At 50.5% G+C, this 17373-nt stretch overlaps 1 protein-coding gene across 2 annotated transcripts; it reads right to left on the reverse strand.

The window, feature by feature from the left end:
* Positions 1–193: 193 nt before the first annotated feature.
* SPRYD3 (SPRY domain containing 3) lies at positions 194–15610 on the reverse strand. 2 transcript variants are annotated; one of them, XM_079140951.1, is made up of 11 exons: positions 15508–15610; positions 13989–14135; positions 12944–13019; positions 12320–12444; positions 11913–12048; positions 10263–10448; positions 3773–3922; positions 3315–3372; positions 2406–2525; positions 2152–2324; positions 194–1508 (listed from the first exon to the last, which is right to left on the reverse strand). In XM_079140951.1, the coding sequence occupies exons 1-11, from the start codon at positions 15528–15530 to the stop codon at positions 1374–1376; spliced, it is 1329 nt and encodes a 442-aa protein (XP_078997077.1). In that variant the 5' UTR covers positions 15531–15610; the 3' UTR covers positions 194–1373. The 2 variants fall into 2 exon arrangements, with proteins under 2 accessions (XP_078997077.1, XP_078997076.1); XM_079140950.1 differs by having other exon boundaries at positions 13989–14138; positions 15508–15597.
* Between the last annotated feature and the right edge of the window lie 1763 nt (positions 15611–17373).

Below are 17373 nucleotides of genomic sequence, written 5' to 3' on the forward strand. Positions count from 1 at the left end.
CAGGGCATACCTGTACTTCCCAGGGCACTTCCTGAAGCATACCAGTGATTCCTGGGGGCATTCCAACCCCATGAAACACACGTGATCCCCTCCCTACCCTAAGAATGGGCCACATCTGCCCCCAGGAACAAACTGCCCTCAGCTGCCCCTTGGCCCCAGCCCTCTGTACTGGAAAGATTTCCTGTTCCAGCAATACTGATAAATACAGAAACTCCATCTTTATTGGCTGTATAAACATCTCTAGTCTGTACATACATTTCATACATCATAGTGCAGGGCCTGACAGGAGGGCCAAGGGGGGCCCAGCAGCACAACAGCACGCCCACTTTCCCCACAGGCCTCTCCACTGTGCAAACCGAGGCCAACAGCTCCTGCTCCCTCCTCCTCCCAGCAGAAGTCAGTCTGGGGGAAGGGCTCAGGGTCAAGTGGGTAGAGGGAGGTCCAAGGGCTTGGGAGGAGGGTCTATGTAAGTGCTAGAATCAAACACTGAAGCAAAACAGGCAACTGGCACAAGCAGCAAGCCGGGGCAGGCAGGAAGGGGGCAGGCCAAGGGAAGTGAGGTGCCAAGCTGCCCCTCCAGGCTCACTTGCCACAGCAGGAGACATGCCCCAGGCATCAGCCTCCATCCCAGGAGCTAGGGACAGTGATGCAGGTAAGGAGATGATGGAGAGCGAGACAGGAGTAAGGCCCCGTCCCACTCAGCCCCTCCTTCTTAAACAAGACTGTACGATCTGCGTGTGCACAGGTGGGGGAGCCAGAGACCCAGAATCTCTGCAGGACCATGATGCCTGAGCAGCCTGGGCGTGGGTACCTCTCAAGGGAAAGAACGGAGACCTATGAGGAGTCTATGGGGCAGCAGCCAGTGAAAGGAGAGGTGGTTCAAGATAGGCCCCCTAGCCAGCCAGGGGGAGGACAGCAGCAACTGGTTCACTGTTCACGGTGAGGACAGGGAACAAAAAAGAGAATTCAAGGGGAAATACCATGGTTAGTAGGGGACAGGCGTCTCTACTCCACCCTCTGCAAGGGTCATGCCCAGATAGAGGTCGAGCAAGGGGCTCATTCCTTTCCACTCAGGAGGCCACTGAGAGACAGGGGGACCCAGGCACTCACTGACCATAGTAGTGAGACCCACTGATATAGCAACACTATTCTATGGCCTCTGTCTGTCCAACCAGGGACTCGGGCCCAGGGACTGATGTTAAAGGTGGCACCAGGTGAGAAAGGTGGAGTCTGAAGTGGCCTAAGCTGGTAAAGGCAGAATAACTATGTATCCCAGGGCCTGCTGGGTAAGCAATCCTGTGGGAAGTCAGAAACTGGGCACCTGGCCCTGCAAAGGATGCACAGAGGGAGATGGGGCAGGTCTGGAAAAGCCCTTAGCCACTCAAGGGATGCAGGTCTACTTTGACTTTCTCCCCACAGCTCAGCATTCCAATGGTGGGGAAAAAGCCTCCAGAAGGTACAACGGCATCCTTCTTCCCGATGATCTTGCCATTCCGGGTGAAGAAAACCTGGCGGTAGAGGTAGGGGGCACAGAATGGTGCAAGTTCTGGCCTCTTTGCCTCTTTCTCTCTTTCTCTCTTTCTTTCTTCCTTTCTTTCTTTCTCTCTCTCTCTCTCTCTCTCTCTCTCTCTCTCTCTCTCTCTCTCTCTCTCTCTCTCTCTCTCTCTCTTTTCTTTCTTTCTTTCTTTCTTGGTTCAGGGGATTGAACCCAGGGGCACTCAACCACTGAGCTAAATCTCTAGCCTTTTTTATTTTTCACTTAATGACAGGGTCTCACTAAGTTGCCCAGACTAGCCTCAAACTTGTGATCCTCCTGCCTCAGCCTCCCAAGTAGCTAGGATTACAGGTGTGTGCCACTGCACCCAACCTCTGGCCTCTTCTCTGCCTGCTGGAGTTATACAGGCCTAGGTCCATCACCCCCAACTCCTGGCATGGGCTCCAGAAGACATGTAGGTGATATGAGAAACGACCACGAGAGGGCATCCTGAGGCTGGAAAACAACTATTGCCTAGCTTTCAGCTCCAGTGACCTCAGGACACCCCCAGGGCAACACCAGACCTTGCCCATTCCCACCCTGGCCCTGGCCAGTAGTCCTAATCCCACTAGTAGCCCAGCCCCAGGGCCCCAGAACAACCCCAAATCACTACTCACCACCACCTTCTTGCCCTCATGCTCCTGCTCTATCTCTTCCCCATCTTCTTCCTCTTCCTCTTCCTCCTCTTCTTCTTCCCCTTCCTGGTGCAGGTACATGACATTCCGTACATTCCGAACAGCCCGGGCAGTCGGGGACAAGATCACTGTGTCACAACTGTCATCACTGTCCCCTAGGAGACCAGAAACCTGAGCTCCTGTGGTACCTCCAACCTGTGCCCTGAGCAACCTGGCTCATGCCCCACACCACTCACCCTCACTGTCCAGAATGTAGTCCCGGGGAAACATGATTCCACAGCCCATAATGTCCCCTTTGTAACAGCGTGGTCCAAAGGGGTCCCCTACACCACTACCATGGAAGATCTTCCCATCATCTGTAGGAGGGAAGGGAGAGGACACTCTTGAAGGAGGAAGTGCTGACATGTCCCCCACCCCCACTAAGGCCAGTCTAGACAACTTAACAACACCTTGTCTCAAAATGAAAAAAAGATGGAGAGAAATAAGATGTGGAAAGGGGGCACATGATTTGTAGAAAAGAAAAGGGATGCAAAACTGGGCATAGTGGCTCAGGCTTATAATCCCAGCAACTTGGGAGGCTGAGGCAGGAGGACAGCAACTCAGGCCAGCCTCAGCAACTTAGTGAGACCCTGTTTTAAAATTTAAAAGGGGGTCTGGAATTTAGTGGTAAAGCACCCTTGTGTTCAATCCTGATGCCAAAAACCAAAAAAGGGTCACAGTATCTATCAGCTCAACAGAGAATTGGTCAAAAGAAAGGAGTGCGGCCCTTTGTGGGGAGTGTGCATGCAAGGGAGGGGAGTGGAACGATGAGACCAGGAACCAAGGCTTAGTCCTCTTCTCAAGAAAGCCCTAAAGGAAATCGAGCAGACCAAAAAAAGAAAAAGAAGAATCGGCAAATCTGCAGGAAGGGCGCAGAGGGAGCCAACTCAGAGGCCTGGAATGTCCAGTGTGGGCCCAGCTCTCCCGCCCCCTGTCCTGCTTCCCTGGCTTTTAAGACTTGGAGGAAAAACACAGATGAGGAGAAAGCATAAGCAGATTGAAAAGAGGAAAGGAGAGAGGCCATTTATGAGCAACCAGGAAAATGGACATCCCTCTACCTTTATCTGCCCCACAATCCCTCCTTTCCAGGGCAGCCCTCCACTCACCTGCATGATAAGCCACAGACCCTCTGCTCCAGCCAGGGTGCCTGTTCTTGGGATAGTCCTGCACCAAGAAAAAAGGAAAATCTATGGACCACACACATAAAAACAACAGGTGAAAGTGACAACTGAGACTGCAATCTTTTGGAACAGGCTACAACCTGGACAGCTCTGCACCAACCCCACAGCCTCTCACATCCTGGAGGCACCTTTCAAGGCCAGGGCTGATGCCACCCCACACCCAGTTCTGGGGCTGGGGAATGTGATGGTTTGAGATACTCTGGGTCCTACTGCACACTGGGTCAATACTCTTATATAGCAGATATAGCTGTGTTCTGTTCTGGCTTCAGAGCCTCCCTCCACAGCCTGGGCCCCCCTGGTTTCCCCAAGAGCTTCCTGGCCTCATCCCAACAGCCCCAGAGCTGAGAGGCTTTACAAGAAAAAAGTTCAGAAACTGTGCACACCTTCCGGGCCAGCCCCAAGGCAATATAGCATTTCTCTCCAGGGTCCACAATCTCCACCTCAAAGTAGTGGCTGCGGGTGCTCAGTGGGTGCCGGGCCTGGGCCAGTCCCACATCCACAATGCTCTTGCCCTTCCCCAAGTACTCCAGCAGCTGTGGAGGAAGAGCAGGCAAGGGTTAGGGGACTGGTTGACACCACACTGGAAACCTGGACAGAGGGCAGTCTGGGTACCAGTTTCCTGTGTCTGACGACAACCCCACTGAAAGGGAAAGGATCCTGGAGGTGCAACATGGCCTACAATTCTAGGCAGGCATGGAAGAACATGGATAGGGGTCAAAGGCAGCAAAGGCAGCAGCATGAGCAAGAGGAAGCTCTTGCTGAACGCCCTCTACCTTCCCAGAGCCAGACACCCCCATCCACACAGCTTCATGAATAACAGGGTGATCCAGATGGTGTGGTACCAGAGCATGCTGGGGGTCTCTAGGCTGGGCAACCCTTCCCTGACTGAGCCCACTGACCCTCTCTACTGGGAAAGGGAAGAGAAGTGAAGAAACTGGACAACTTCCCAGGGGGCTCCATAGAGACAGGGGGGATGCAGAAGTAGGTGACAAATCCATATATTTGGGGGAAAGCTACAGGCCGAGAAGCCAATTCTGCTTGGGATGTGACTGATTTAATCTCTCAAGGTCTTGGTTCACTTGGTCTTGAACAGAGCTGCTCATCACTGGGTCAGAGAGGTGCTGAGGGGAGCCAAGAACCCAGAATGCCCAGCTCCACTCCTTCACTTCCTGGAGGGGAGAGTCAAAACGAAGACAGAGGAGAGGTTTTCTTGTTTCTAGACCCTTGCTGCTCTTTCATGCTGGAGCAGGGGTGTGGAGGTAGGAAAGGGGAGATGACTGATGGGTTCTCAGGGCCCTTTGGTCCTCCTGCCTGGGCATGATGAGGCAGCAACCCCCAATCTGGGAGTATTTATTTATCAGTTGTCATGGTAATAGTGGGGTTATGACTCAACCCCATCCCCTCTTTCCCCCACCCTCAGCATCACCTGGGATTCCTTAATCCCGTTTTAATTAGCCCAACTGCCCCTCAAGACTTTCTTCTACCCTCCCACCCCGAAGCCTTGCAGAAAACATGTTCCCTGGGGACCTCCTCCACTTATCCCTGGCAAGCCTTGGGATGCAGGCCTCCTCACCCCCCTCAAGAGTCCTGCCTGAACAGGAAAGGAATTATGCCCGCCTGCACCAGCATGGAGGTCTGTGTGTATCTCCAGAGAGGCTGGCCCTGCCTGCTCATCCCCTTTCACAGAGTGGGAGGAGAGGGGCTTGCACTGCTCAGCACTGGATCCCCCTGAGAAGTGAGGGAGGGTCAGGAGAAAAGTCAGAGGTGCACAAGAGGCTGCCTTGGTCCCAGTCCTGGCCCACTCTGTGTTCTGTCTAGCACCCTCAGTATGCTCCTGTGGCCTGGGCTCCTGCTCTGCATCTCTCCCCAGCCTGCTGGGAAGGGTGTGGCTTGGCTCTGAGCAGTTAACTCCTTTCCACTCCACCCAGTCCAAGCAGCCCCCAGCCCACCCTCTCCACCCAGCATTGCAGAACTGGGTGGGGGACCCCACAGCTGCCCTCGACCCACTCTATCCAATTGGCCTCAGTGTAGGAAACAGAGTGTTCTCCAGTTCCACAGCCAAAAGGCAGCTGATCCAGATTCTGATCCTTGGGAAAAACCCGCCCAACCATTCCTTCTACCTCAGCGACAGAGGGCAGCTGCTGGAGCTCTAAGGCGAGGGTGGGGCTGCTTCCTGAAGCTAAAAGGCCAGGAGAACGACCTGCACTGACGACCTGCACTGATGGGCAGTGGCAGAGGGCTCAGGCTCACTGCTGATATCTGGATGACTAGGCCCTAGCGCAGCATGACCTCTTTAAGAATGGAACCACCCTCCCTTCAGGGGAGAGGTCACCAGAAATCACCTGCCCCCTGCAAACCCACGAGGGCCTTCTCAGAGCAATGAGAGGGCACAGTGGGGAGGTCAGCTACTCTGGTGGCTCCTTTCTTGAGTACAGTATATTCCTCCCCTCCTCGGACCACTGCTGTTAGGAGCCCACACTGGGGGCAGTGTCAGCCTAGAGTCTGAGTTGCTAGCATCTTCATGTTGGTCCTTCAGTCTGTGCCTCAGATATCTCAGTTTCACAGGGAATGCAAACAATTCAGGTTCAAGTCCTAACTCCTAGTACTTAGCAGCAATAACCTTGAGCAAGTTACATTTGCCTCTTTAAGCCTTAGTTTCTTCACCAGTAAAATAGGGACAATAATCCTTATATTTCCAAAAATCACTGAAAAGACTAAATGAAGTGAGCATCCAGTGCTTAGCAGGGAGCCTGACCCCCAGCAGGTGATGATACATATTCTACCTCCCCCTACATCAGGAAATGGGGATTTTATTGGATTTCCCAATCACAAAGAAGGACATGGCTTTCAGCTCGGCCCTTATCTCCAACTAGAATGACCAACCAGGACAGATGACCACTCCCCAGTCACTCAACTCCAAGCATCCTCCCCTCTTCATGTCCCTCTGCATCTTTGGTGAAGATAGAGGGAACCCTTTCCTTGAAACCTGCAAGCTGCCCTGACTTCCCCCACTGGTGAACTTGATGCCACCCAGAGGAGGCTACAGATCAGGGTGCTCTACATCCCACACCCTCCCTTCCCTTGCCCCTCCTCCCTGGCCTATCCCTGCCCTCCTTCCTTTGCCAGCAGAGACCCTAATCCCTCTTGACAGGAGCCAATGAGGGCTCAGCACCTGAGGGCCCAGAAGCAGCTGTAACAGGAATAAAGTACATGCTCCCAAGTGGCCAGCTCAGGCCCCAACATGGTCTCCTTCTGGGTTGGGTATGGGAAGGACCCCTGAGAGGGTGGGGCCTCTTTCACCTCCCTGTGTTACCAAAGGCTGCCCAATCTGTCGCTAAGGAGTTGAAAGAGGAGCTATAAACAACAAAGCCAGATTAAGCCTAATACTCCAGCTGAATCCACAGCCCCTTCACCCTCCACACAGGACCTCACTCTGTAAGGTTGGTGGGCAAAAGCAATTTTTCAACAGCCTCTGAACTTGGAGGAGAGGGCACTCTTCAGGAGGGGAAACTGAGGCTACAGAAGGCACAGAAAGAATTCCACTCAGGGAAGAGTCACATCTGTCCTGTACAGAGACTCAAGCAAACATAACTAAATATTCACAATTGTTGAATCTAGAGAATAAGTACATAGGTATTCACTTTATTTTTTCAACTTTTCTGTAAGCTTGAAATTTTCTATAATGAATAGTTGGAGGGAGGAAAGAAGGGCCAGAAATTGAACTGGCTCTTCTTGATGGAAAGAACCAGTGAGAAGGGGGGAAAAAAGGATCACTGAGACCCCAAAACTGAGAAAAAGAGACGGGAGTACAAGGCAGTCAAACAAACTCACTTAGAAGGGCCTTGGCTAAAGACACTAAACAGGAAAATTCCAGAAGAGAGGGAATTTAAATCTAGGAGCTTCGGAGTCACCTCATGAGGGAAGGGATGGAAAGAGAGATGACTGGCCATAGAAGAGCAGGCTTGGGTAGAAGGTACTAACACAGGCGGCTGGTCCTTGACTTACCACAGGGTGATGTCCCTGTGTTGAAAATATCATTAAGTCAAAAACACATTTACTACACCTAAGCTACCAAAGTCATCCCTAAGCAACACAGTACACTACAGGGTATGAGTGCTTCCTGTCAGGATGGCACAGCTGACTGGGAGCTGCAGCTCACTGCTGCCGCCCAGCACCACAAAAGAGTATCATACTATACATAGCTGGCCTAGGAAAAGATCAAAATTCAAAATACAGTTTCTACTGAATGCATATAGCTTTCACATCAGACGGAATGAGTCCGATTCCCCAGCTGTATCCACAGCCCCCACTTTCCACACAGGACTAAATTTTGCAAGGCTTAGGGGCAGCAGCAATTCCTATCATAAAGTTGGAAAATCATAAGCCTAACTATAGGTTGGAACCATCAGTATTAGATGGTGGAAAAGGCAGTAAATAAGAGCCAAAGAATATCTGATCCTACTTCTGCTACTAGTTAGCTGACATTTGAAAAAGTCTCTTCACTTATCTGCTACTATTTTTTTCAAGATTAGGGCAAGGGGCTACTAGCATCTTATTTGGGGGCTAAGGATATTAAATGTCCTGCATATTGAAGAATTGTCCCACCTAAATCACCAATAATCTTTCATGGAGAAAACCTAGACTAGGTAAAATCCAAGGCTCTCCCAAACCCTCACAGTTCTAGAGCACTCTACTGACAACATCACCCAGGACAGGAACAGACTGCAACAGCAGCAGGGGCCTGGAATTCAGGGAAGGGCTCCCCAGAAAAGGGAGACATAAAAAATAGAAAGGGCAAAGAGGAGAAACAACTCTACCAGACATCTTTAGAAAAGAGGTGGCATAGACGTGGCTCAAATGATGTCTCCCCAGGTCCCTCCAGGCTGATAGCTCCAACTGCTGGATTAGAAATACAATGGGTGGTAAGAACAGGAGAGGGGAGACAAAGAGATAAGGGGTTGCGGGGCTGAGAGGCCCAAGGCAATGGAAGAAACCAGGTAAGAAACCACTCAACCCTCATATGAAAGATGGGACAGTTGGCAAGTCTAGAAGGTACACATCTCTCAAGAGTTCATACCCACATCTGCCCCAGGGGAGCAAGCGGTCCCACCCTGCCAGCTGTCCTAGGCTGGGGTGAGGGTCTGACAGAAGAGCTAAACTCTATAGTTTATGTCTAAGAAAGAAAAAATTCGTAATTGAGTGGCCCGAGGGCACTGAGGGAGGGTGGGGAGGAAGGAAGCCTATTTATAAATGTCTACAGGATTCTGCATCAATTAGAAAAGATGCCTGGGAGGAGCTGGGAACAGAGTGGGGACAGGTCCAGGCAGGGAAAGGATGCCAGGAAAAAACTCTTGAGGAGAGGTCAGAGATGAGAGCTGGAACACTGCCCTGGCTCAGGCCCAAGTTCAACTATGTAGATGTTGTCAAAATGTTGGTAGAAGGGGAGAAGAAAAGAAAGAGATGAAAGTCAAGGATTGGGCATCTGAGGCCTTTTGGTTCACAGGCATGGCAGCCACTGGACCCCAGAGCCAGAGGGGTGCAGAGCATTGGAAGCAGCAGGAGAGCCCACTTTCTGCCATTTTCCCTGAGCTCTGCTCACCTTGAACTCCACAAGGGGGAGGCCTTGCTCATAATCCACTCCTACCCCCTACTGCTTCTGTTTTCCTATCAAAGGCTGATTTGAAAACAGCCTGGGTAAGGGTCAGAAGGCCAGAGGGTGGAAAAAAGGCCAGGCTGGGAGCAAGGGGCAGTAGAGGGCCAACTCGAAGTGGGAGGCCTAAGCAGCCCACTAGAGGTCAGGGCCAGACTTGACTCAGTGTCCAGTCACTCCCAACACAGCAAGAGGCACTGAGGGCAGACAGGAGGACTTCCCTCTCTCAAGGTCCATGCATTCCACAAGAAAGCTTACAACCCAGAGCTAGACAAAAACAGGTCTGAGGAGAAAATGAAGACAACAAGCTCCAGAGGCTCAAGGATTCTCCCTCACTCCTCATCTGCCTCCTTCTAATCCTCTATAAAATGAATGAAAGAATGAATGAACGGACGCAGGGGTTGGGGATATAGCTCAGTTGGTAGAGTGCTTACCTCGTAACACAAGGTCCTGGGTTCAATCCCCAGCACCGCAAAAAAAAAGTGGATGGGGAAGACAGAAGAGGCTGACACTGAAGCTTATTCAACAAAGATCTCCAAGAACCTTCCCTCACTTATGTGGGGGCTGGTGACCACACCTGTCCCACAGCAATGTGACTGCAAAGCTAAGCTGGGATCAAGCCAGGAGGGGATTTGCCTCCAAATCCCATTCTGCCTCCAAATCAGCCCCAGCCCTTCAAAGGCGGGCACAGGGAGCAGTAGAGGGCACCTACTGAAGGAACCAAATCAGGCAAAGGACAGCTTCCACACTTCCCAAGCCTGAGATCTCAAGTGAAGGGGAAAGGAAAAAGGGAAGCAGTGCTAAACAGAACATGGATCTGATGGATCTGGACTTCAAGAATCATGTCATGGGCCCAGGCTATTCTGCCCCAATGCCCAGTTCCCAAAGTCCTACAAAAGATACTGTCCTTGCTCCCCACTTTTTATTTTTTTTTTGAGGGGGGCATACGGGAAATTGGACTCAGGGGCACTCAACTACTGAGCCACATCCCTAGCCCTATTTAGTATTTTTTTTAGAGACAGGATCTCACAGAGTTGCTTAGTGCCTTACTTTTGCTGAGGCTGGCTTTGAACTCGAGATCCTCCTGCCTCAGCCTCTGGGATTACAGGCCTGTGACACCACCCCCAGTTTGCTCCCTATTCTTAGCAGTTGAAATGTGCTCAAGTGCTCACAGGTGTTCTTCCCAGCCGTCTCCACCCCCAGTCCTACTGCCCCTTACTTACAGTCCCGCAGACTCTGACATCATGCAGCCGGCCCCATTCATCCTCGTAACTGTCCACCATCATAACACTGTCATCCTCACGGCCCAGCTCAGCATTGAGGTGCAGTCGCACCTCCTCACCCAGGGAGTGCATGCCGACTGCTGGGAATAGTCCATCTGGTGACATGGGCATGATGGTGGAGCCCACCTGCAGTAGAGGAAGGGAGAAAATTTTCTTCAGAGTCTCTCTTTTCAATTTTACTATAACCACTCACTTTTCCACAGCTTATCTAATTCTCACAAGGGCACTTTAAAGATGATGCAACCAGCTGGGCATGGTGGTGCACACCTGTAATCCCAGCAACTCAGGAGGCTGAGGCAGGAGGATCACAAGTTCAAAGCCAGCCTCAGCAACTTAGTGAGGCCCTAAGCAACTCAGCAAGACCCTGTCTCAAAATAAAACATAAAAAGGGTTAGGGATGGGCTGGGGTTGTAGCTCAGTGGTAAAGCGCTTGTCTCACATGTGCAAGGCACTCGGTTCGATCCTCAGCACCACATAAAAATAATAAATAAATACGTTCTGTCTATCTACAACTAAAAAATATTTATTTTAAAAAAAAGACTGGCGATGTTGCTCGGTGGTTAAGTACCCCTGGGTTCAATCCCTAGTACCAAAAAAAGATGATGCAACCAATAATTATCACACATACTGAAAGATTTAAAAAAAGAGGCACAGCCAGGTGTAGTGGCACATGCCTGTAATCCCAGTGACTCAGGAGGCAGAGGCAGCAGGATTGCAAGTTTGAGGCCAGCCTCAGCAACTCAGCAAGACCTGGTATCAAAATAAAAAATTAAAAGGGCTGTGGATGTAGTTTAGTAGTAGAGTATCCCTGGGTTAAACACCCAGTACTGCAAAAACAACAATAACAACAACCCAGAGGTACAGAAAAGTTTAAAATTTTGCTAAGTACTCTCCTGGCAGAACAAGATATCCACAGAGCTAGAAGGCAAAGTCTCTGGACTTACTGTCAGTACTTTGGGGACATGTATGTGTGCATTGCAGTGGGGAAGTGCAGAGGCACAGCTGCTAACAGAGCAGGACACTAATCCAAGACCTGAGAAAAGAACTGTCCAGTGGGGGAGAAGGAGCTGGGTAGAGGGAGAAAGCTGAGTGTCTCTCCTTTCTATCTGCTCTTGTCCCAACTCTTCACCACTACTACTCTCTCTCTCTCTCTCTCTCTGGAGAGAAAAGGGAAGGAGAAGTAAAAGAAAGAAAATCAAACACAGAAAGGATGTATTATCCCTGAAGGTATGCAAGCCAAAAACCCACAGGGGCCGCCAGCCTGTGTCACGTGACATCTTCCCCTCTTTTGTCTGCTCAAAATCTTCCCCCAAATCACCCAAATCTGCTCCCACAATTTCTGCTTATCTTCCACTGGCTACACTCATTTGTCCTCTAGGTCTATCATCTGGGGCACCCAGCTGTCTCAGGCAGGGAAAGTATCTTCTACACATAAGGGATTTCAGTTCCATCTGAAGCTGGACTGAAGGAGATGGGAACCAAGTGCATGACTCCCAGGGCAAGCCCCAACCAGTGCACTCATCTCAGTTGCTCCCACAAACCCTTAGGCAACCCCAAGTCACTGGAACCCACCCAGGATTTCCTACTCACCCGCTTGCCATTTTTGGTGAAGAAGATCTGGGCAGTCTGCACATCAAAAGACACAGGCTCAATGCCACAGCCAATCCGATCCCCAGAGTTGCACTTTGACCCAAACTGGCGGCCCTTGGCTCGACCATTGTACAGCCTATAGAGAGAGTAGCACAGACATGGGATGAAACCCCATCTTACCAGATGCTCCAGTCCCTCTGGAGTGCATCCACCTGTATCCTGGCATGACCTCCACCCTCTCCCCAAAATTTGCACACCTGCAAGGATAGCCACCAGGTCAACTCCTAACCTGATCAGAAAAGTTCTATGGAAACACCCAGGACAAAAGGAATGGGAAAAACCATCCTTCATATCTACAATTCCCAAATCCACAGGAAAAGGGATTAGGTTCTACAGGGACCACTCACTTGCCATCATCAGCATGGTAGGCTACAGAGTCAGGCAGCCAGCCAGGCTGGTGGTCCAAGCTATAGTACTGAGGAACCAGCCCCACAGCAATGGTACCCCGAACGCCACTGTCCACAATAGACACCTAGAGGGAAAGAGCAGGGCACAATTATCAGGGATGGGCAATGGAATGCATTGCTGCGGGTAGGGAGGAAGGGGAGTTAGTGATCAAAAGGGACTACAGCTTAATGAGACAAAAGACAAGGGAACAGAGAAAGGACCCTCAGAAGGAGAACTGGGGAGGGTGGAGTCCTACTTTACCATGATTAGACAATTATTTCTGAGCTTTGGAAAAAGAAAGGAGTAGGAGTAGATGGTGGTAGGAAAGCACCAGGGTCACAGTCTGGAATATGGGTCAAAGTTCACCTAGGTGAGGGGCAGGAAAAGGGACAGGGTGACAGGACTCCAGGGCCCCTAACTCTCAGATCAGGGCTCATACTATTCTGCACCCTTTTCCCAGCCTACAGGCTCACATGATGGAAAATGAAAAGGACTGGGTCATGAATCCAGTAAAGACACTCCTTGGAGCTTGATGCTCTCACCCCTGATCTCACCCCTGCTCTGCCCACCCACTGCTTGATCACCTCAAAATAATTGCTGTCCTTGGTCAGGGGTCGAGAAGCCACGTAGCAGCCAACTTCACCAGAGTTGCCATGGTAACTAAAGGAGGAATGAGGGAGGAGTTCCATTAGCAGCCAGGCCCAGGAATAGAGAAGAGGCCTCAGCATCCCAAGTCCCACCCTGCCAGGGCCAGCATAGAGGAGAATCCATCAGATCATACTTCAGGATATCTGCACGCACATTATAACAATACTTAAGGTAAGCTACCCCTCCCACCACATACAGCCAGGGTCCAAGGCAACACAGGTCTGACTTCTTCAGCTCCAGGGGGAGAAATGTAGGGCCTCCTTCAATTGCCTTTTAGGGGTCTCACAACCCTGTCTAACCTCAGTCCCTCATGCTGCAGCTTCGGCCCTTGCCTCTGGCTCTGTCCTCAGTGGATCTGGAGAACGGCTGGTCTCCATCCTCTGTACCAAAGCCCTTGCAGATTAGAAGACAGTTACTCAGTCCCCAATCCTCAGCTTTCTTGCCTCTAGACTAAATAACACTACCTCTTTCCCCCAACAGTGACAACTTTGTGAAAGAGTTAGGCTGGGAAGGAGTCAGGGAAGGTGTTCAAGACAGAAAAAAGATAAACCTACACAAACCAAAGGATTGGAAAAACACGAGAGGTGGTGGACAGAATGCATTACAGAACTGTCCTTCCCCAGAAAGGAGGCCTGCTGCCTTTGAAAGGGACATCCTTCACTAAGTTTCTGACACATGGACAGAAGGGGGCTCAGATACCCAAGAACCACTACAGGCCTCTCACCAAAAAACGCAGGGAGCTCCTATATGTGACCTAGTCACTTCCAATGCCCAAGCAGGACTGGCCCTTGCTGGAGCAAATCAGTGACCCAGTGGGAAAGGCAGAGGGGAATACAGGGTAAAGCAGCTCCACTTAGAAAGGCCTCCGGGGTCAACACATTCCCCCACCCAGATGCAATGTAGACAATCCCTTTCCTCTGAAAAAGCCTCCCTAAGATCTGGTACAGAAAGGAAAATGTGGAACCATTCCCCTAAACTCACCTCAAAGTGTCTCCATCTACAAGGATATGTTTAAACCTCTCCTGGTATCGGAAAGCCCGGACCTCTCGAATCTCCCTGATCCGCCGGCGCCAGTTCAGAAACCGGTAATGCAGGTTGAGGTCATCCATCTTGTTCATGAGAACAAACCTGCTGAGGGAAGACAGGACTGAGGAGGAAACAAGGCCCTGGGCAGAGCACCTCAGCCTGAATGTGGAGAAGACACTAGACTTGAGGCATTTTGCCCAAACTTATCTCATAATCCCATCCTCACCTTTTTTTTTTTTTTTTTTTTTTTTGCGGTGCTGGGGATTTGAACCCAGGGCCTTGGACTTGCAAGGCAAGCACTCTACCGACTGAGCTATATCCCCAGCCCCCCATCCTCATCTTTTCATTCAACATTTAATGAGCTCCTACTGTGAGCATGTTCTGGGTGCTAGAAACAGAATTGTGAACAAGATGGACAGGATTCCTGCTCTCATAGGGTTGCCATTTTAGCAGTGGAGGAAAAAACAGATGATGTGACAAAGAAGGAGGGGGGAATGGTCTCTTTGAGGAAGTGACTGTTTGAGTTGAAAAGGAGCTGGGCACCAGACAGCCCAAGAAGGAGCATTCCAGGTAGTGGGGGCCACCAAGGCACAGGTCCTTGGGTGGAAGGGAGCTGATATGGTAGAGAAGGAGATAGCCAGGGCAGGTGAGAATGAAAAAGAAGATAAGGAAGCAGGAAACAAGTGGAGATCCCACAGACCATAGTAGAGTTTGAATTTTATTCCAAGTATGATGGGAAACTTCTGGGGAGTTTTAAGTAAGAAATGATGATCTTAAAGCTCATTTAGGCTTCAGGTTGTTGCAGCAGTTCAGATGAGAGCTGGCATCCATTTAGATGGTAGCATGAAGAAGAGGAATGGGATGATCTGAGTATTTAAACAACCTGCAGTACCAACATACAAATGAATGAATAAATTTTTCCTGAGAGCCAAAAGTGAGACAAAAGTGAGGTACTCTTCTCTTCCTGTACCCCAAGCTCTGGACTGGACCCTTTGCACACAGTAGGTGCTTGGTAAGCCTAGGCTGGGTTGAGTTCAATTCCAATGCTCATCTATAGTAGCTACAACCCACCGCGCGGCCCAGAAGAGTGGACACCTGTGGGGCAAGCCCCTACCGGGCCCTTCACCAGGTCTCAACCCCAGATATGTGCTGGCACCCCAGACCTTTGCACATCTAGTTGTCCTGAAACCCATGGCCTTGACACCAGCGGTTGGCAGCCTTACTGGGCCCCGCCTCCACCCCGGGTACAGTCTCGTTAATCAGACAGGACCAGAGGGCAACAAGGCCCCAGCCCATCAGTGTGCCACGCCCCGTCTCCCCAGGCCTTGCACTAGGCAAGGGTACATTGCGGGAGGAAGACCAGTGACCAGAGCACAAGGCCCCGCCCCTGGTCCCTGAGTCCCAGCCCAGGACCCCCGCCTCGGGCTCCGGGGAGACCCGAGGCCTCCGGGACCCCGCCCCGATCCCCGCCTACCGGGGCCGCCGCGTCCTCCTCATCCATAGGCCTCTCAGCTCCGCACACAAGCTTTTCGGCCGCCACCACCACACACATCCGGGTCCCCGCCCTTCCTACGCTCCTAAAGGCCCGCCCAACCCCACCCGCTTCGGCCAATCTGCAGCTGTCTTTGATGACGGGCATCTGCAGCAACTAATCGCAGGACTCAGTCAGTGTGGGGCGCGGCCCGGTGAGCCGGGTACCTAGCGCTGGGCGGGGTCTAAAAAACCCGGTGTCAGGAGGGTAGGAGAGGCGACGTGGCGGCTCAGACCTGGGTTCCCTGAGCTGCGGAGAGCTGGTCAAGAGGTGGCTTCTGCTCAAGGCCGGGCGGGACAGGTCGCCAGCTCGCACAAGCATTGCATTTCCTGAGCGCTCATTCTGTGCCAGACGTGATGCTAAAAGCTTTACAGAACTGTCCCTTTAATCAACTTACTACCTTTATTAAATAAATCTTGTTATTATCTCCTTTTTACGCATGAGGAGCCAGAGGCTGGCCTCCGTATCCCTTGCGCTTAACTGTTACCATATGCTTTATTCTCTTTCAAGCCCCATTTCACGTCACGTTCGTTCATTCTAAAAAGGACATTCTATTCCGGGACGAGAGAACTTCAGGTGCAAAAAGTACAGTAGCATGAAACCCAGTGCTGTGTTCAGGAACAGAGGAGTTGGATAGGAATAAAGGAAAGTTAGGTCGGATTAGAAGGAGGAAGGACAGAAACATTTATTGAATACCTACTCAAAGACCTTCATTGCCATTGTGAGGAGTTTGGACTCTTGAATGAGGACTTCCCCTATTTCCTGCTATCATCGAATCTTTTTTTCCTTATGGAAAGATTCCCCTTTTGTCTGTAGTACCTCACTTATTCCACTTATTACAGTCTTGTTATAAGAGTCAATTGTGTATGTAGACCTGTCTGCTCTTTCAGACCTCAGACCTATCCCAATCTTATAACTAGATACTCTAAAGTGTTGAATTCAAAGGATCCATCCTCTCCTACATCATAAACGAACAGTTGCCACTTGGCATAATGAAAATGGATGACAGAAAGAGGAGTGAATAGGAAATAGGAAAACTTGGATTATAGATTCAATTCGTGTGACTGAAAGGTCAAGGTCTTGATCTCAGCCACAAATAAGAATTATTGAAGCATGTGTCTTCCTAGCTTCCTTCTTGCCCCTGGAGTACGCAGTCTTGACTAGCTACCCTCCTCAACTCAACTTATCTCCAGCTCCCGTGTCCATGGATTCTCTTCCACTCCTCTGAGTTAGGAAAATACATCAAAACTTGTCCCAAGAGGGTGTGACCTGAATGACTGCCAGAATCATATCCATCCCAAATGGGTCTCCTTTCATCAACTACCCAGCTAACTAGATCCTGACATGGAGGGAATTGGCTGAAGAAGGAGTTTCCACAATGGTTGATGGCACTAGGGACTTCTTCATCTTCAAATTCCAGATATAGGACTGGTCCATTGGTATTTTCAGGACTTAATTGGTAATTTATGCTTGGCATCTACATGTATTTGATTAAACAGCTTTATTGAGGTATAAATGACAAACAATAACCCATACATACTTAAGGTGTACAATTGTTAAGGTATATAGACACCCATAAATATGTCTCCACAATCACCACAGCAACTATCTCATCAGTTCCCTGTATGACTTATCAAGTTTTTATTTTGTGGATCATGTTTTAGTATTACGCTTAAGAAATGTAGCCAGGAGCAGTGGCACACACCTGTAATCCCAGTGACTTGGGAGGCTGAGACAGGAGGATCCTAAGTTTGAGGCCAGCCTCAGCAACTTAGCAAGGCCCTAAGCAACCTAGTGAGACTCTGTCTC

Source organism: Sciurus vulgaris (assembly GCF_902686455.1).
Source record: "Sciurus vulgaris genome assembly, chromosome: 5".
NCBI lineage: Eukaryota > Metazoa > Chordata > Mammalia > Rodentia > Sciuridae > Sciurus > Sciurus vulgaris.

Bases quoted from the DNA above. Each gene is read 5' to 3' on its own strand.
- SPRYD3 (XM_079140950.1), bottom strand. From the start codon at position 15,530: ATGAGGAGGACGCGGCGGCCCCG. The intron at 12,445-12,943 runs GTGATCAAGCAG...CTTTCCCTCTAG, and splicing joins AGGACAGCAATTATTTTGAG to GTGTCTATTGTGGACAGTGG. The intron at 2,526-3,314 runs GTGAGTGGAGGG...TCCCTCCTACAG, and splicing joins GTCTGTGGCTTATCATGCAG to ATGATGGGAAGATCTTCCAT.